Source organism: Corvus hawaiiensis, chromosome 10 (genome assembly GCF_020740725.1).
Source record: "Corvus hawaiiensis isolate bCorHaw1 chromosome 10, bCorHaw1.pri.cur, whole genome shotgun sequence".
In the NCBI taxonomy this organism is placed as follows: domain Eukaryota; kingdom Metazoa; phylum Chordata; class Aves; order Passeriformes; family Corvidae; genus Corvus; species Corvus hawaiiensis.
This window is the reverse complement of record NC_063222.1, coordinates 11780174-11800915: the sequence shown is the minus strand read 5'-3', so window position 1 is coordinate 11800915 and position 20742 is coordinate 11780174. Positions and strand designations below refer to the sequence as shown.

The 20742-nt window shown below is 40.3% G+C and overlaps 1 protein-coding gene across 5 annotated transcripts in view; it reads right to left on the bottom strand.

The window, feature by feature from the left end:
- NYAP2 (neuronal tyrosine-phosphorylated phosphoinositide-3-kinase adaptor 2) overlaps positions 1–20742 on the bottom strand; it is a 133273-nt gene that overhangs the window by 17816 nt on the left and 94715 nt on the right. For all 5 annotated transcript variants that reach the window (XM_048314148.1, XM_048314145.1, XM_048314146.1 and 2 more), the window contains 2 exons: positions 14377–14586; positions 6362–6465 (listed from right to left, as the gene is read on the bottom strand). In XM_048314148.1, coding sequence (XP_048170105.1) covers positions 6362–6465; positions 14377–14586 — 314 coding nt within the window. The remainder of the gene's footprint in view (positions 1–6361; positions 6466–14376; positions 14587–20742) is intronic.

Genomic DNA, 20742 nt, shown 5'->3' with positions numbered 1-20742 from the left:
CCCCCTCCTTCTCTCCTTCCCTCCCTCACTCCGGGGCAGGGCAGGAGCAGGGTGGGGTGGCTCCAGCAAAGCCTCCACTTCCCCTGCAGATGCAGGATGTGGGTGTGGGATACAGGGTGCAGGATGTGGGATGAGGGATGTGCTGGCCAAATGGGGTGTGCTGAGCCCACCTGCCCTCAGTGGGACAGCAGGCAAACCTCCAGCAGCACCCTACTTTGCCTCCCCGGCTCTGGGGTAAATAAAGCTTTTCCTAATCCCGTCGGATTAGCCAAACTGTCCATTTTGAACAGTTGCTAAAGTGCATTTTCACCCAGACCATGTCTGGCACGGACCCAAGCAATCCCAAGGGGCTTTCCTCCTGTCCTCACTGACACACCCCAGTGTGTACTAACACTGTCCCAGGCCAACGAGACATGAACACAAAGACAAACTCTCCCAGCTGCGTATTCAAAGAAGAAAATCAGCTTCTTACTTCCCTACCTACATTGCTACATTCGAAAACTGTGCTGGACAACTCCTGGTATGTGCTTCCCACCATTCTGAACCTTGGGTTTCCATGTGTGTACTGCAGCTCCCTCGGCCTGCCAGCCCCAGACACCAGTCTCCCCCGGCACTTGGTTCTTTTACAAGTCTTTTATTATTTATCTACCTAGATATGAATTTAAGGAGCCAACTTGTATCTAAAAGTCTTGCCTATCAAAGACACATTCTCAAATAAACTATTGATAGATTCACTTAATTTGATGAAAGACAATGGTCAAGTCCACTCTTGGGAGGCCCTTCCCCTTTGCCATGTTATATTCATACAAACCATAAATTAAGTAAGAGCTGTCCTGAATTTTGGAGGGTAATGGCTAGTTTGTCCATCCTGTGTCTTCTGTGTCGTGTTTACCAGTGTGGTCATCTGGGGAAAGTAAAATGCTGCCTCAGCTTGCAGAGGGCTCAGGCAGATACCAGGCAAGTAATGAACTGAGCTGCAACTTTTCTAAAATAAGCCACAAAAATTTTCAGTGTTAATGCTGATATATTTTCTAGCTTTTTCTTGATTCCTTCAATGCATGTTGAGAATCCTTAATTTTTAGCTGTCCATGTATCTTCATTGCCTCCTCTGAGTTATTCCTTCTAATCTCAGCATGGCTTCTGGATTTTACTTTGATCGTCTCTGTAAAGTTTAAATCTTCTATCCTTGCTTAAATTGGAGCTAGATATCACTGCCTGGTCCTCCCCACAAGAAGACACCAAACCTTAAGAGGCATACAAACCCTCAGAATTAAGATAACATACCTTGAGGTGGGTACAGGAAGGGACAGTGCTGTCTGGCCACTGAAAAGCAAGAAACTAACAGGCAGCATGAAGAGAGGCTGTACACTTGCAGATAAGGAACACAGTTTTGTGGAAATCTGTCTGAAAATATGCTCTGCTTTGCAGGAAAGCTGAAACACAACTCAAGCTATCAGTAGTTTTGTTTTCGAAGAGTGTGTTTTTCTTCTGACCATGGATCTTAAAAACATGCACTACTGTGCTGCTATGCAGCTTAGTACATGGGATTGTCCAATCACTGTCTACAAATTAATGAAAACAAACCTCACTTTGCAAAGCTCATTCCCAGAAAAAAATCCCAAGATGTTTATATGATCTCTTTTTTTCTTATAATGGAAATCAGTGGGGTTTTGCTGGCTGGAGACTATTTCAGAGAGGCATGGCAATGATACAGAGAGGATTTTATGTGCATTAAAACTCTGGATGCAAGCTGCTCTGCTCTCCAGCAGAGGGACTTCCACAGTCTGCTTGAAACGTTTTCTTCTTTTGTGACAGACATGCTCAGTGCACACATACCCTGTGTGTCACAAGGATATCTGAGCTCATCGATGGAATGTAATCCTTTGTTACCCTGAGGTGAAGATGTGGAGAACGATAGCATGGCAGGGAAACATCACTGCTTAGCAGTGATACCTGTGCCCTCCAAATCCTTCTTGCTTTACACAAGTGAACAGTTTAGTTCCCTGTGGGTGTCCCCTGGCAGGATTGAGCATTCACCCACTGCAGGGTGAAACCCTTGACCATGCCTGCTACAGAAGTTTCAGGTGCCAGCACGGAGGCTCCAGCAAACTGGGTGAGGAGTTATTTACTGGGGCATCTGTGGACCACATTTATTGTACTTCATAAACTTCATAAAATGGTTAAATGCTCCTGTTCTCTGTCCATTTAGATGGCTACAAAAGACTTGTTTTCATTTCCATATAAAGGCCAAATACAGACGGACTTTTACTACTTCTAATATTATTCACATACTTCTTTTCTCTAAGATATAACTTGCTTTACTTTCTATAATATTTCTCCATTCCCTGTAAGCTTTTTGCAAACACTGGAGTACCTTTATAGAATGAGAATCACTTAGGTTGAAAAATGCCTTTAATCCAGCAGTGAGAAGCCCACTACTAAACGATGTCCCCAGGCGCCACATCTACACGGCTTAAATACCTCCAGGGATGGTAGGATAGACTCATCCACTCCCCTGGGCAGCCTGTTCTGTTGCTTGACAACCCTTTCTGTGAAGGCATTTTTCCTAATTTAAACACATGATATCCTACTGTGCGTGTCTAAGTGTTAGAGCAGGTCACTGACCATTTCCCCTTGGATTATGGGGGCTTCATTCTGCTCCACATGTCTGTCTTCCAGCTCAGGGGGCTGGTACCTGGAGAACAACTGGTCTTATTATTGAACACTGAGGCAAAGAAGGCATTAAGTACCTCAGCCTTTTCCTCATCTTTTGTCATTATGTTTCCTCCACCATTCAAAATAAGGATGGAGATTCTCCTCAGACTTCCTTTTGCTGTTAATGTATTTACAGAAACATTTTTTATCATCTTTTATGGCAGTAGACAGATTAAGTGCTAGCTGGGATTCGGCCCTTCTAATTTTCTCCGTCCATAACCTCATGACACCCTTGTCCTCCTAGTTGCCTGTGCCTTCTTCCAACTTTCATAAACTCTCTTTTTTCCTGAGTTCCAGCTAAAACTCTGTTCAGACAGGCTGATCATCTTCCCTACTGGTTTGTCTTTTGGCACATGAGGATAGACTGCTTCTGCATATTTAATATTTCCTTCTTTCCTTTCTTTACAAGACAATACATCATATCTGGAATACTTCTCTGCTACTTTCACCCATCTCTGTAGGATATTTTTATTTAGAGATGCATTTAGAAAATACATATATGTGCCACTTTTGTAGCTGGAAATTATTCTATGCTTCTGCCATTATTATAGTTCCAAGTCCCCCCTTCTGCCATTATTATCAGTTCCACTGATACTTCCTTAATTTCTTAAACTTTGTCCTTTCACAATCAGTAACTTCAGTTCCAGGATAAACCTATGTTTATCTTTCAGTTTAAATTGAGACAATTCATAACTTCATCCGAGGTTACTTCCTGCAATCAGCTCTTTCCAAATGCCCTCATCATTTCCCAGAACTAAGGACAGAAGGGAGGCTTTCAATCTGGCCCAGCATGTTGGTTAAATGCTGGCTGCCACTACACTAGAGAGTTTTTAGTGTTCTCCATCAGAGACCAGCCACATAATTAATCTCTGCTTATAAGCCCTTTCTTCTTATTTTTAAGTGATCTCTCTACTGCTTACCACCAATATACCATAAACATATTCTGTGAATACTAACTGATTAATCCTCACAATTCCTACATCAATAAGCAAACAAGAAATAAGAAAATAAGGCATAGGGGAGTTAAATGACAATAGTTACATAATTATCTAATATATGATTGGAACTGTTATATAGGTTTCCTTAGATCAGATCTATATTCAATTACCAAGCATAGTCACCACTTCTTTGAACAACTGTATTAAAAATGACGGGTTTTGAGAACTCAGTTGCAAATTTGTCTTTTTTTTCCAAATTCAACATTTTGAAAACCATCAGTCTGGGATCCATGAAGATTTGAGAAAACCAAATAACAGTAATCTGTCCTTTCCCAGATCTTATATTCCTGTTTGAATGCTAGCTGTGCCCATCTGATCAACAAAGAGTTGGATAACACAATATGTCTTCTTAATCTTTTGGAAAGTCTATCTGCTCATTATGATGTTGTTAAGGAAAGCAGTATCAATACAATCAATAGCCACAGCACACAAAAATAGATACCCTGTATGCCACAATCTGGCAGATTGTGAATGGGCTAACAGCCCAGTTGTTGGAAACACATTTCACCTGCCATCCATTATTTGCACATTAAGATAGAATAGGTGTTGAAAGAACAATCAATGTTTGTATCTGTCATGGAGATAAGACTTTTGTCATTCCTCTGAAATCAGGGTCAAATCCACACCTTTAAAAATTATGTTAACATAGTAAGTGGCAACATAATAGATGGACAGTAAGAAATTGTCAGCTGGAAGGGAAGACTTAAGGAGAGAAAGCTTGCACTAATTTATCTTGTTTTTCATGAAGTCACGACCATAGCATACATTATTCAATTAACAAGATCGCCCTCCCACAGTCACTTGAAAATTCCTCTTATCATCTTTGTTCCTTTCTTCTGTATGAATCGAGGTGGATTTTTCCCTCCACAGTTTCAGTGAACCCTGGCCGCAGCTTCTAAGAGGCTCATTATCTCTTCTATCACATCAGCTTCTGCTTTTGAGGCTTATTGTTTAGTTTTTAGTATAAACTGACAGGCTAAAATCCCTTCAAAACACCCAAGGTGCCTTTGTCACTGAGTAAACAGCAAAGCATCATGTGTGCTGTAAGACCCATTTAATCAAAAATATATACTACAGGAACACTGGGACACTGAAGACCTTTGAAAGTACAATTACCCTAATTTCTTCCTTAGATGAAGGAACACTTGATGTGTTATTTAAATGGGCCGTCATTTTGAATCTCCATTATGGATTTGACCTGCTTATGTAAAATATGCTTTAGAAATGTGCAGGGTTCTCTCAGGCTTTGTGTCTGGCAGCACTCAGAAGTAATACAATCAATCAGTTCATACAGGTTACAGAATTGTAACCTGTACAGACTAGGCTATCTAAATATAACCTTTCTAACAAGTTTCTGGCTGTCTGGAGTGAGTAAATCAACCTTACTCTTGTGGTCTTTGCTTTGGTCAAGATATTATTGGAGCAACTCACCAAGATACAAACACAAATATGTGATTATTGCAAAGCAGTCCTCAGGGAGATTTCCACTCAAACCTCAGTGACATTCAATAGGATTTTGGGGACTAACTCCTTGAAAGCCAGTCAAAAATTCTCCATCAAAATAAGGGTGCCTGGGTGTGCATACATGTATGCATGTGCACATAAATACATCTGTGCTCCTGTCTCCTTGTGCACATACATACCACACATACGCACCAGTGATGCAGTGCCACAGTGCTTTGACAGAAGCCATTCACATGATGTTTAAGCAAAACCTCTTCTTTCAATTGCTACTCTCAGCTAGTTCTGTCAAACTAATAATACAGGTCTGTGCAACAAAATGGTACAATATCAGTATTAGCATATAAAATAAAGGTAAGTATAGGTTTCCCATGTCTTTATTTCTTTTCCATTTTTTCTCTATCGGAGAAATTTGCCAAACCCAAACGCTTTCATTTCTTCCTGTGTAGCAGTTTTGTTTCTGATGAGGACAAAAAAAGTACCTCTGTTTAAGATAAAAGGAGATGTTGCCCCTTTGATTTGTTCTTTTTTATTCCTAACAATATACAGTAAATATAACTACAGTGGACTATTTAATAGTCCTGTAAGCATTACATTGTCTACAGCTGAAGAGAGTCTAGCTGCCTCAACTAAACAAAATCACTTGCTGTAAGAGCAGTTTTCAGGACAGTGATAAATCACAGTGTAATACAATCATGCATTAAGCTCCAACCAAATGTGAGACTGGCACAAATATTAAAGTACAACTGGGCAGAAGTCAAGTATGTACAAGTCATTGACAAACATTGGTGTAAGTGCTCTAGACAAGACATTTAAAAGAAATTTACATAAAAACATAGATGAAATTTATCAAAGTTTGATAAATTTTAAGACAGTAAAAAAGTACAGAAAACATGAAAAAATAAAAAACCCAGCCAGTTCATACAGTAAAGTTTTACTACATTTATATTACAGAATGAAGACAGAAAAAGATACAAGGAATTAAGAGCAAAGAAAATTCTGCTGGCTGTGGCCAGCGGAATTTCATTGCCAATGAGAGATGTGCACACACAGATGCACGCACACGCACAGAAAATAAAGACATAAACCAAAAAAATCATTTACTGTAACAAATGACAGACAGAGAGGTGAGAACATTTGGCAAGTTGCAGCACATGGAGTCATTCCCGATTGGCTAACGATGGTACCTGGCTCGGCTGGAGGTCACTGGGCTGCCTGAGCGGCGCCACAGACGGAGGAGGCACTCCTGACGTGGATGCGGACCGGCCTAACCGGCAACTTGCTTTAGACTCTGCAAAGGAAGAGAGCAGAAACACCAGTGAACGGGAGGAGGGCACTGCTGCAGCAAGCTGAAACACTGGGGACCCAGGATTTCCTCGGAATGGAGACTCCAGCCTCGGTAACGAGTTAAGGTCTTGGACATTTGGTTGAATTATGAGCAGAAGCTGAGATCAGAAGCGGGATTCAGGCAGGACTCGTGCCATGTCCTGGCCTCTTTGCTCTGGCATCTCTGAAGTATAGAGCATAAAACAGCAGACAGAATACAAAAGAAGCATTCTTGTTCCCCCCTCCCCTGCTCCCCAGCACTTTTTCTGCTCCTCATGTAATACAGCAGTGATTAAGGGAGTTACAGAGGCTTCTGGTTTCATCTCTCCATCCCAGAGCTGAGGGACATGGCAGCCCAAAGGCTGACTGTGCTGAAGGAAAGCATGAAATTCCAGAAAATGAAGGAGGCAGTATATAAAAGTGGTGAGGATACTGTCACACTTGGGGATTTGGAATGACACCAAAAATACTCGGGAATCTCATGTCAGTGGCAATGAACTGAGAGACATAAAGTAGGAAGAAAAGAGACAAATCAAAACATCAGCAGTAGCAAAGTCAGTTGCCCAGAATCAAGATGATAACAGAAGCAAAGTTTGCCTTGAGAGAAAGCTCCATTTTAGAGAAGAACTGCACAGAAATGACACAGTTATTTGATTGTCCTTCTGCTGTTTTATATGGAGTCATTTCTGAGAAGGCTCCCCATTGATTTCCAGCAGAGGTTACTATTGTACACACTGACACGAGGTGACCATGCAGCTCAGGAAGCCTGGACAAAGGGTTTTTATATCTAAGCCATGCTGACACCCATGTGCTACCCCAGTGTTCAGCTGGTCTGGAGGAAACTGTCTTTTCTTGAAACTGTCTTTTTCTGCCTGTTCCTCCCCAAGAAATTTTTTCGTCCTTACATTTCCTTTATATGGCTGAGGGAACACCTCAGCCTATGACTCAGCTCAGATCAATGTGTTCATTCTCCTCATGTTTCATAAACCTTCTTCTCAACCCTGCATCTGCTTTTTCTATTTAGTGGGCAAACACTGAGAACATTTGCACGCACCAGGCAGACTTGATACAATGGCAGAGTCTCACTTTTTAGCATTGACAGTGCTGCTTTACCATGAATTACAAGTAATTATAATATCATGTTTCATTACAATTTAAAGAATTTTAGAATTCTTTTTAGATAAGGTTTGAGAATTCCTCCTATTCAATTCTGTGTTTTCAAGAAGAAAGGAAGGACCCATGCCTCGTGCAGTCGTGATTTAGCAAGTTTGCCTCTGAAGCACATCTTTTGCCTGTGTCTGTCTGAAATTTATTTTCTCATGCCTCATTTACATAGCTGCTTTGTCTGTGTTTGTTTTACACTGATTTCTCTATTTCTTACGTGGATCTCTAGTATCACCACTAGCCACTGGTTGGGCCACAGCTTGAAAGGAAGATGTCCATCACCAGCATGTCCTTAAAGTCGCTTGGCACACGTTGGAAACTTGAGGACAGCTGGCACATTACTCCACATACCAGCAACATGCTGAAATGGATTCTTCCACTCTCACTGATGCTTTCTCATTGTCACCTTAAATGCTTATTTTCTTCAGATATTTCAGAATTCAATAGGGCATGGAGAAGAGCTATCCACTTATGCTGGAGCACTTAGACCAATGAAAGCATCTGTATGGGTGAATATTCATCAACTAAATATTAATAGGTTAGTTAACATCCAGCTGGCTGAGCAGCAAAAATATTTATGCTGTTCGCCAAATGCATTATTCAATTCTCTCTCTCCTAGTCAGCCTGTAAACACACCACAAGTCAACACAGCCATAGGCACACAGAAAGGAGCAGACTGGCCTCCTCCATAATCTTGCTTTTGTACATAGTCCACTGGTTTGTTTTTTTTGGACTCGGGCAGTTATTCTGAAGGTTGATTAGATTTGTTTTTGTTCTGATTTCACACTGTCTGTGTGCCAGATTTCTGACTGTTCCTTTCAGTAATATAGATATAATAATAGATCTCATTATTATATCTCATCTCTCATCTCCTGGAATTTTGCTGGGGTTTCAGAAAGGACAAGAATTGGGTTTTTTCAGTTTTTTTTCTCTACTGCTAAGTAGAGATTCTGTTTCTGCTGCGACAAGCAGAATGAGACACTCAGCACATAAAAAACTCCAAGACACTGTCTGATTATGCTTCTGAATTATTTTCTTTGCTTTAGGAAAGCTGAAAGAAGTGTCATAATTTCCAATTTGGATCTATGTGCAACAACAAGAGATTACCATTTCCTTGCCAAAGAGACTCCTTTCATCTGGCATCAAAGAAATAAAACCTATCACATGTGGATGAAGTATTAGTTCCTTTATCTCCCTGTAATATATGGTACAGTATTGAGGAAACTATTGTGATTTCCATGGTGATCCTCACCAAAAGGTGCTTCAGACATGGCTCCATCTAGCTTTTGTGTCTCAGTGGCAATATTTTTAGACCAAATAAATACTGTATTCTACTGTAATGAGTGGTCTGAGTAACAGCTTCACACTGCACACCACTGTGGGGGAAAAATAGTACATAAATGGTCTGCTGTTTAAGTGCTGCCCATCTCACTGCTTTGTATTCTGCAGCATGTTATTTTTCAGCTGTGGTCAGCTTATTCACTGTACTGGGGCTGTCTGTGTTTTCCTATTTAATGCCGAGAATCTCAAAGGAAGAACTACTGCTAGCAAATATCAGGGATGGTTTCTAGTGTTTATAAATTCATGTTTCTCTCTTGAGGATGATATTGAGACAGCTCAGTATTAACATCCAAAATGAGTAGTCTTGGACTTCTTGAGAAGTCCCCTTAGTGACAGTAATTCATGGTGTGGAGCTGAATTCTATCAGCCATCTGGATAAGCACATAGAGAAGGTTCTGTGGGCCAGAGGATGCAGGACATGTGAGCAGCCATTAGAAATGCCCCTTGCAATCAATGGGCAGCATGAGGTTTGAATTCAGCAGATTCTTGGGGGCAGCCAGAAAGCTGTGAAATGTTATGCACAAAAATTTTCGTAAGATTCAATTGTTGAATTTAGAATTTTAGCGGTATTATTTTGCACAGCTTCAAATGCCACATCTTTAACACTGTAACATGATACGAAAAATGTGCTGCTGGTCTCTGGGAGCCAGGTGCAGTGTAGTGCTAGGAGGGGATGGTGGGCCACTGGGCCTCAGTCCCCTCTTATGGCACCCACAGTGGCCACAACACTCAGACAGTGGAGTGCGACCACAGGCCCCTCACACCAAGCAAACCCACATGCAAAATCATCTGCAATGGGCCGAGCACCACTGCACTCTCAGGTTTAAACTCAGCCCTGACAGCACTAGGAGCATTACACATGGACGCAAGCAAGCATATAGATCCAAAGGGCAGCATTAAGGATGAGAATTTTAGGAGAGACTGTGCAACACAGAAATACAGGCTTTCCAAACACAAATAGGATTTCCTTGAAGTTGGGTATTTAATTATGTGTCTAAGAACTCATATAAATAGCTTATTTTCCAAAACTGCAAGGGCTGCCATCATGACTAAAGATGTGGAGGCTTGGCTGATTGCATTTGGGACACGGGATGTTGTAGGATTTTCCTCAATAAAGCACGGTGCTGAAATGCCACAAGATTTTATGGAAATATTTTCAATCAGTTTTATACCAATGTTCTATGGCTTTCTATATTCTCCAGAAGTACAACAATTCTTCATGATTTTTATTTTTGGATCTTAATGGGAAGAGTTCTTTATTCATCCAAGGAAGCCTTCATTCTGCCTATCCTAATCTTAATTCAAAAAAATACTCTGGCTGTCACTTACATTGGAGAAGCTTCTTATCCTGTCACAGTCTCTTCTTTGCACATAAAAAGAGAAATATCGCTTATTTTCTACAGCTGCCAAGAAATGCGTTTTGAATTAAACAAGGCAATGTGACAGGCTGAGAGCAATCACATAAAAAAAGAAAAAAATAGAAGAAAAAGAAGAAAAAGAAAGCATGCATGCTGGAAAAATACATCACACCAAGTATGTTCATACTGGGCTAAAAAAAGATGAGTAAGCTGAAATATAACTTGAAATTATGCAGCATTAAGATGGGATAAACTACATAGTATTCCGTTACCTAAAAAAAAAGTATTTAGTACTTTACTATTGGCAGAAGCCAATTAGTACTAAAATATCACAGCAGCACGTCAAACTGAACAGTTTTCACAAAGGGAGCACTGAACCTGCGGAACTCAGCGTTACCAGATATCAAAGGTCAGAAGTTTAGCAAATCTCAAAATCAAGTCAGGTAGTGAGTAAAACCACATCTGAAAGGAACCCTCTATTTAGGTTTAGGGATACTTTGCCCAAAGGGAAAAGCTGTTAGTGGAATATACTTTGTGTCCTGAAATATGAGTGTTTATTTTCTTTGTAAAGCTTTTGTCATAGGATTTGGCTGTGTCTGTTTGGTGTTTCCTGGCATCTTTGAAATACAAGTAAATGTTATGTTCAGGTTTTTTGTGTGTGTTTTTCTTACACCCAGGCAATATTTTTACTCCAGTCAAAATCTGTGTGATCCCACATCCAGGAGGTCACACACCAGGACTATGAGCATTGGCAGGATGCCCTCAATGTGCAGATCCCAGTACTGCTCATTTTATTTTAGGTGACAGGTACTGCTTAGGAAGAGCTTGTGTGCAGAAAATATGAATGACCAGTGCGGGCAAGGTCTGGGCCTCACTGGGCAGTTACATAAAACCCCAGCATTAAGTTGCCTTCATTTGGAGAATCCTTGCGGATTTAGGAGTACAGTGATACTGCCTGTGAGGAGAAAATGCAGGTTGGTAGGAGTACTGAGCTGTCTTTGTGTGAAGCAGACCTGGCTGGCATGAACTCGTATTTTGCTGCTATTCCCTTCTTACACCAAGGGATACACCTTGCACTCTGGGCTTCCCAGGCTTTGCCCTATTCCCAAAGAGATGAACTTAAAATATTCATTACTTTTAGAAATCAACAACGATGGCCAGTAATTCCAGTGAAGGGTGAGCATTTACTCCCTTCCTGCTTATATACAACATTTTCAGATGGAATACTTATGGCTGGCTGACTGACAAGCTGGTGGTGATTCAAAACCAGGACACAATAGAGCATCTGAGATTTTTAAAGGCAGGGCAGTGCCTGTCTTCAGCAGCAGGTGGCAATGCAAAATGCTTCTTCGTTGCAGTTAGGAAAAAATCAGCAACATTCCAGAAAATACTCTTCAAGTCTCCTGGAGTGAAGTTATACAGATTCTGTGTTACAGATTGTGTTTGGCTGTTCACTACAATTGCACTGACTTTCCTAAAAGTCACCATGCCCCATAAGAAATTATAGGATGCCAAGAAACAGAAAGTGCCCTTTACAAATTCTGTCACAGAGCAATCAGGCATTAGAGACAGTGATAGCTGTGTGCAGCTGACAGTCCAGTCTCTTGGAACAAAATGGACAGAAAGTTCAAGATTCTGTTTGGAGATGGCTCATTCTCCCTCTTACTAGCAATTTCAGAGTTGGGGAGAACCCACCAAAAATCAGTATTCTCACTCAGGATTTTGCTCAGGCCATCCCAATTCCCAGCTCATCTGTGCTGGAGCACAGCTGCCTGATGAGCACACGTGGGAAGTCCGTTCACACCCTTTCTCTTTTACAGCATAGCAATTCAACCCCTTTTTTAAAAATTTATTCCAATGTTGCCCTAATAAATGCCTGTACCAGTGTGAAATAGGAGGCAGGTACCAAACTGTGGTGTTTCAAGGACATGTCTGCGCAAAAAAAAGTAGCCTTTTTTTCTGTTATCTACAATGTTGCAAAGAGAGAGCAACAGCAGCGACAACCGTACTGGGGACTGCCTTGGTTTTATTTGGTCCTGTGGTAAATCTAAGTTCTGATTACTAGCACAGAATTACTTTATCTCCTTGACTCCAGAAACCATTTGTATTCATACGAAAGTATTAAATCTCTCTTCTTGCATTCTGTTACAGTTCTAATTTAATTGCAGAGAACGAGCTGTTACAGTTCATGTACAAGTTCATTGAGGTGAACTGTGTACAGCATTCTCAATGCAATGCCTCACCGAGTAAAGGTAAAACATGTTGCTCAGGCAACAGCAAGAGACAGGGGAAAAAATATTCAGGGCAGATGAGAGGCAGTATTCATCAAATAAAATATCGTAAATCTGCAGGGAAAGAAAAGTCATAATCAGCTCTCAGATTTTAATCATAGAAAGGAGTCAAAATTCAGCCAAGAAAATAAAATTTTTCTTTGACAGTCCTAGCAATGTAAGGCAAAGTCACAGTTAACTAAATCAAGGCATGATTCAACAACTATTACAGTTTGCTGATGCCAAATGGAGATTGAGGCCAACATGTTTTGTCTGCTTTTGGAGATCAACCAACTCTTTGAAATAAAACTGCTGCAGAAACATTGGACAGCAGTTTTATATTTTGCTAAGAGCTTACTCTTTAATTTTAACTTCTTTACTACTCTGCTCCATAGTGTCATCTTGCAGAATTGAAGACATACATACCTTTGGTCTAATTATCGGATGTCCCAATACTTTGATGTGGTAGCTTTAAACCCATCCTTTTACCTGCATTAGCACAGATGATGCTCTAATACACTGGGAGCAGAATTTTTACCAAAAGCTATGAGCTAATCTGGAAAATTCCCACCTTCCAGGAAGCTTTGTGAGAACAGACAAGTAAGCAAATGGCAGTAACACACAAAAAACCTGTGCTAGAGTCGTAAGATTTGCAGAAAATTCACTGCACCAAGAAGGACTGTTTGGGGGGTCTGTAGCAAGAAAAGCTGGACTACATGATTGCTGCAAATGACATGTCACATCAGCAGACTCGTCAACTTATACACTGAGTTTCAGGTGTCATTTTCAGCAATTCAGGGACAATGTGAGTCCCATTATCACACAGCGATGTTCTGGGTGAGGCGTGAGCATCTCTGCTTGCTCAGCAGTTTAAGTAGCCATTGCTGGCACTCACTGCCCAGAAGATCTCTCATGCAGGAATGATTTCTTGTCTGAGTTGCTCGTTCATGCTCTTACTGAACGTTGACCATGAGGCTTCAGTACTAGATATGGCAACTGTCCTTAAAGGGGGTATTTTTCATAGTCCAAATAATATGCAATGAAGTTACTCTTTTATGAGAGCTGTCAAATCTCAAAAGTACCCATACAGTATTCATGCAAGGGCCATAGATATCTCTTTATGGATGTCTATTCATTTATTAGTTCTGTTTGTCTTAGTCAATTTATAAACAAGACTGCATTATAATGCCATGGTTTATGGCAATTTACTATTTAATATGTAAACATTTTTGATGAGTAAAATGAACAGGTGTGAATCTGAGACTTCTGAAATTCATAGTCACTTTTCTAGAAATTTCTGTACAAGCAAAAAGCAAAGGCTGCCTGTGTCCTGTCACTGTGCCCCTCAGTAAGGCAGCCTTGCTCTTGCACAGTGTATTTCTGTTACTTTATGTGATATCTGAATTTATGAACTTCTTTCTGAGGTGCCATCCTGGGGGTCTCTTTGCCACAGTGTCCCTTTTCAATGTCAGGTGGAATTCTTTACTTCTTTTAAGACAGATGACCAGCATGTTTACATACTCCTCCTCCGTGCCACCTTCCCAGCTGTTCCAGCACAGAGCATAAGCAGACAGCACAAGGCCTATCAGTGCAGCAGTCAATGGGCAGGGACAATTCTAGAAGGTATTTGGAAGTCTAACATCTTCCAAGAATCTGGATGCTTACCCACATCTGTGTATCTTTAGAGATTCTTCATCTCACAGGAGATTCATTAGATCTTCCCTGCTCTGCAACTTGACATACCTGAGCTGTTGCCTCCAGCCAGCATGGTTGGGCTGACAGAGGATCTCCCCAGCCTGCTGGACACCACAGGGGGGCCTGGCGTTCCATCCCATTCCTGAGCTTTCCCTGGCTCCCTAGAGGAAGCTGTTCCATGATGTCCTCTCTCTTTGTTTTCCAGCTTTGGTAGTGGTTCAGTGCTGTGACTTCTGATCTTCAGCTCATCTAGTGGTTCTATAAAATAAACAAGTGCACATTTTGTTATAGAGTGACTGCTAATCATCCACATCATGCAATAATCTTTTGAAAAATACTCCATACATATCAATCACAAATCCTTTAAGAGCAATTTATAGCATGGTTTTACCATCTAGGCCAAAACCCTGTAGTTTACATAGGTTTCAATACACTTTTTTAATTATTAAAACCATACACCATGCAGCAGATGGATAAAATGTAACTTTTCTGTTACAATTTTTATATGCCAGGAAAATAATTTTGAAAATAGTTTCCTACCAAATTGTAGTTTATTAAGAATTTATAGAAATACTTGAAATCTTTTCAGCTGTCATTTCATTGAGAGCAAGTTCTTCTTCAGGTACTTTCTAAGGAAGCTCTCTCCTAAGGCAATATTGTGCAAGCAACATATCTGTAGTTCTCATAAGCTCTAATAAAAGCACACAATCCACAAAACAAAAGAGCACAAATCCATTTTGGGTGTGCCCAGCACCATAACGCAGGGAATGAAATTGCACTTGGCTGGAAAATCCTTGGAGTCAGAAAATTACTTTCTGCTTGCAACACCACAAGTCAATGAAAAGAGGAGCCGTTCAAAACACAGTTGAATGATTTTTTCAAGTGAAGCAGAGATGTCTGCTTTCTTCATGGCTGATGATTTTCTGTTCTTTTCTCAAGACCCTAATTTCTTTTCTTGCAGGTTGAGCAATGCATGGAGAAAGAATTCATTCCTTCTCTTTTCCATCTGTAGCTGTGAAAAATTCACATGGAAAACTAGATACAGAAGAAATTTGCTCTTTAGTTGTAAGAGCTAATTACAGTGCTGATCAGTTATTCAAACTGCTGCTTACCTCCTTTTGAAAAAAATTCAGTTCTCAGTTTGGAATTTTATGTCTCAAATCCAAAGAGATGCTTACATGATACTCTCAGTTCTAGTCACACAGGTTTAAGATAGAGATAAAAATCTTCCCTTGAGCTCTATCTCAAAAACTTTTAGTGGCTTCAAGGGACTTTAGAAGGTTTGAGAGAGCCAAGCACAGAGAAAACACGAGGAGCCATTCAGAGGCTGGAGGTGACAGCAGCTCCCTGAGGGACCCATGCTGGATGGTGGGGGCCTGGCTGAGCAGGACTGACAGTCTGAGCGGCCACATCCTCTCATGGCCAGGAACTGGGACTGTTCAACAGGGTCATCACTCAGATGATACAAATCCCTTTGATTTGCTTGTGGCTCAATACCCCACAGACTGTCACCAGCAGAACAGCAAACAGTGGAAGGTGCACTGTCAGACATCTGTGGTAGGTAGAGACCCCACCTATGCACAACAGTGACAAAATCTCACGTTGTTTTGGGTTCTTTGACATTCCCATCTGCAGATGAACTTGATGAGTAACAACACAGACAGCCTGGGGTTTCCTCAATGAAACATCATACAGGAAATATGTAAAAATATCTAACTGGATATGCAGTACAAGATGTAATCATTAGTTTATTTTGTGAATTACTATTGGTTAATAGCAAAATTTAATGTTAAGGATATCTTACCACAGCCTTCAAGTAGTAACACTCCATGAGAAAATGATCAAACAACCCCGGGCTGGAAGTCATAAATAGGATTCAGTGACATTTTATGTGACAAAGACCTTCAAAACTCAAACCTCTTCCATGAACTTCTAGGTCACTTACCTACTTTAGTGTATGCAAAAAGACACTGCAATGAAAATCCAAAGTGTTTGTTTTTTCTAGCTGGTAACCCCAGCAGGGTACAAGGTTGAATAACAGTCTGTATCAATATAACATGACATCTGCCTTTCAGGGACCTTTGCTATGAGATGTCTGTGACACAGATCTGTCTGTGACTGCACAGAGAGACCTGCTAATACAAAGAGCTGTGCAAAGAGAGGGAGAGCCCAAATTATTACCAGGATTTGAACTGTTTCGGTTGACAGCATGGAGCTATCAAAAATACTGATGTACTTTTTCACATAACAGATGCATGCAATCATACGTGATTTTTTTCTTCACACCAATAACATTCACTTCTGTAAGATACTACTTATCTGGGAAAAGATACAAACAAAGTTTCAAAATTCTTTGGAAATGCATGAAGTCCTTTTTCCCACTAGTACAGGATGGTGTCTAGATTGCAGTTTATTCTTTACAGCAAAATGAAGAGAAAGCCAAAAGACTAGGATGTGTTTTCAAAAAGTCAGAATTGGACCCTGCAAGTGCCCAACCAAATTAATGCAGCATTCAATAGAGTTAATTTACTATGTCATCCAGCTGCTCCTGGAAATGCTGTGATTACCTTAGTGAAAACCTTCTCTGTGTGTGCCTCATTGACACTACTTGAACACCACCCCTTGAAATTTCACACACATGCAGTCAGCCCTTGTCACAGTGGAAATGCTCTGGCTGAGTGTGGAGCTAAGGATTTATCTACTTCAGTTTACTTAACAGAGAAACATTTGTACTTGTTGCCTGATAAAAATGATTTATGCATTCTCAGTTTTATTGTCAGCCGAATCAAAGCACAGCAGTTCTCTGCAACCAGCTGGAAACTGTGGAAATATTCAGACTAAATAAAGATTTGGTTTATAGTCTAGTTCTTTATAAGGTGTAGAAAATCAGTTTTCAGCTGGCTGTCTAGACTTTGTAAATTTACATTCCACTATCCTTTCTTGGGGATTTTCAGTTCACAGTTTATCTGAAAAGTAATATATCCTAAAAATGAAAAGCAGATTGAATCAGATTATAATGTCATGTAACCCATCACAGAGCCTGAATCATTATTATTTGGTGATCACTATCAGTAACACTGATACACAGAAAACAACATGTCAGTGTTTTATGTAGTTTTCTGTAATATTAATTTCCAGCTCACTTGTGAATACAGAAAAAATGAAAAAGAAAATTATTGCCTCAATTTTAGTCAAATATTTTGGGAAGGATTTTAGAATAATTTCAGCTTCTTTAATAAATGACAATGGGAATCAAACTCAATTTAAAAACAAACATTAAAAATCACTCTGCTAACTTCTCGGTTGACTGAAAGAGCACTTCAGTTCCAGTGTGCCCAGGACAGCTTCAGAAATGCAGAATGCTCCTTCTCCAGGTCTCAGCCCATCACTGGCATATTTGTTGAGTGTCCCAGGCACTTGGATGTTTTTATCTTGTCAACTACTCCCTGCTGCAAATGTAGCTCCACAGAGCAAGCTCAGTGGCACAAATTATTGTCTCATAAGAGCACATTCCCTGCTCCACGTTTTGGCTCCTGCAGCCTGGCACAAGGCATTGGCAGAGAGCAGAAGATGCCTGTAGCTGCTGGCTGTGGTTACCTGTGGGGTGGGGATCTTACCATCCACTGAAAAGTAAACCAGGATATTTTACACAGAGTAACCCTTTATAAAAGCTACAGCAGGATTTAAATGGCCACTTTATCCCTATTGATCCCATACTGAAAACAGGAACTCTTATCAGTCAGACACATCTACGTATGCACACACACGGCTGAAAGGTAACTCGCTGCTGCACAACTCTTTTTTGTTTATTTGGGAAGTGCAGAAACAAAGGTTGGATCTAGGTTATCTTGTACTGTTAAAAACCTTCCTTTGGAGTTAAGAAATTATGCTGGGAGCTCACTGAATCTTACGGTGGCCACCAGAAAGTCTTTTCACTGTCAAGTGCTACTTTTTGAAAAGCTGAAATTATTATGGAAAGCATCTTTATTGTTCAATACTTCTTCCACCAAAATGGTACATAAAAATGTAAATTTCAAGAAATAATTCACTGCTTTAAATATTTATGGACGCAGTTGGTTAAACTGCCATAAAGGCACTCAAATGTTTCAAGCACTTCCAGCTGTCATTGTATTTCAATATTGAAAGATATGCATTTTTCTTATTTATTTCACCTGAATCTCAGACTTTTCCATTTAAAGTATAAGATGGTTAAAATCTCTTATAAAGTACATATTTTACAAGTAACTGGCATGTACAATCTCCCCTCTAGGAAAGGTCTCCTAATAGCTGTGCACTAGGTAATGCTGGCACATGAGCTGTGGCTCTAGAAAACCTAGAAGTGCTCAGGGAAGTGAGAAAAAAATGGAGCCCGTTGTAACTTGGACCTAAGAAAACTGAAATTACAGCTACAGAAACATCTTACCTAAAAAGCTATCATTCAAATGAGTATAACTCTGCGGCCAGTCTGCCACTCTGCTCTTAAACACAAATTAATTTCAGGTCCAGGTGGCTTCTTAGTGCCATGCTAAGTGATAAATAGCAGAACCTTTATTACTGCTTGGGGTTTTGGGGAAAGAAAGAAAGCAATTATCTTAAGGAACTTAAATCGAGGATTGCTCTCTGCCATCTCTCTCAGCTGTGAGCTGAAATGTATAAGCTAATCCATACATTATTAATTTATTCATTTTTTTTCTTTGTGCTTGTTATAAACCTAAATAAATAATATATCACTCTAGGCGGAATTCACATACTGGGGGAAGCAAATGGTCTAAAATTCAGTATTCCCATTCAGGTGCAAAGCAAAGTCATTTGGGATGGGGTTTAGATGTGAGCCAGAGCTCCCGATCTCCCCCAGCCTCGACATATCAGACCTCACCTCGTCCGGCCGCAAGGTGGGCGTGGCCCTGGCTGAGGGAGCAGGAGCACAGAGCACCCCAAGTGCACACCTGGACGGGTGCAGATGCAGGATTAGACTGCAGCCAGCACGTGTGTTTGATGGTCAGAGCAACCTGAGACGTGCCGCAGGCACAGCCCCACCAGTGTCCCTTCTGCCACTGCTGGCACCACGGCAGCCTGTGCCCGTCTGACTGAGCACTTCCACAGGCACTGCATGTAGAGCCTTTCCTACTGAGCCTTTCAGAGAATTGCAGAGTTTCTTCTTTCTGCACCCCAGGGCTTTTTATTTACCTTTATTACACATTTAAGAATTAGAGCCGCCTCTTAATGGACTTCCTGATGTGTGGTGCGTTGTCTGATTTGCACAGTAGTAAATTTATCCCAACCTCTCCCAAAGAAAAATAACCAGCTATTAAAACCACATGCAAGAAACATGGATGATGCTTAGTGTTTAAAAAAAAAACAAAAAACAAAAAACAAAAAACAAAAAACAAAGAGCATATCATACTGTCAGTGAAACCCATATCCTCATTTTTATTAACTATAGTGGTTTGTCTATTCTGACTTCATCCGCTTGCTAATTAAGCAGAAGTTTGCTTTGCATATCAATTTTTAATACCCCTTTTTTACAGTTAAGTGAGAGTTGCAGCAGCCAGCTTGTTCAATTAAAAGCAGCTCTGACCTAGTTCCATGTAAAATCAATAGAAAGCCTGAAAGAATCTCAGAAACCATCTAACATTTAGGAAGAAATGGCTGAACTGCTTCTTGGTGTTCATGGAGCACATGTTTTTGTGAGCAGTATGGGGCTTTTTTCTGTTTTATGTGGTGAAATCCAGTGGAGATCACATCTGCCTGCTACAGACAGCAAAGGGAGAAGAGAGATTACTGAGAAAAATGCATTTGGTTGATTTTCTGTGGCTGTCCCAAACCTGGTAAGTGTGCAATCCTGGTTAGGAAAACAAGACAGGAAAAGAAAAAGCCACAATACCACTAACTGAAAACTAATAAAAGAAGGGATAGATTTATACCAAAATATTTATACCATAGATTTATCAACCAAAGCTTTAGAATAAAAATATTCAATGAAAATTATGAAAGTTATGATCTGGTTGAAAAAATAGAATTCTTTAAGTTTCAAAATACTTTGTCTGGCAGCATTAGTCCCTTAAAACACGAGTTTTTAAAAATTCACCATTGTAAGACATATTCAACACTGCTTGATGTCCTATGGTAAGAGGAAAAATCCTCTTGTATATTGATTGAAATAAAGGAAAACCTGTTTTTACTATTGAGTAAGGAGAGACATTTTCCATCCCTGGAAGTGTTCAAAAAATGTGTGGATATGGCACTTGAGGACACGGTTTAGTGGTGAACATGGTGGTTGTGCTGGGCTGACAGTTGTAACTAATGATCTTAGAGGTCTGTTCCAACCTTAATTCTGTGATTCTATGATTGGTCCAAGATGACCATATTTTGGCATATATTACAGAAGTGATGACAATCACCTGTTTCTAACAG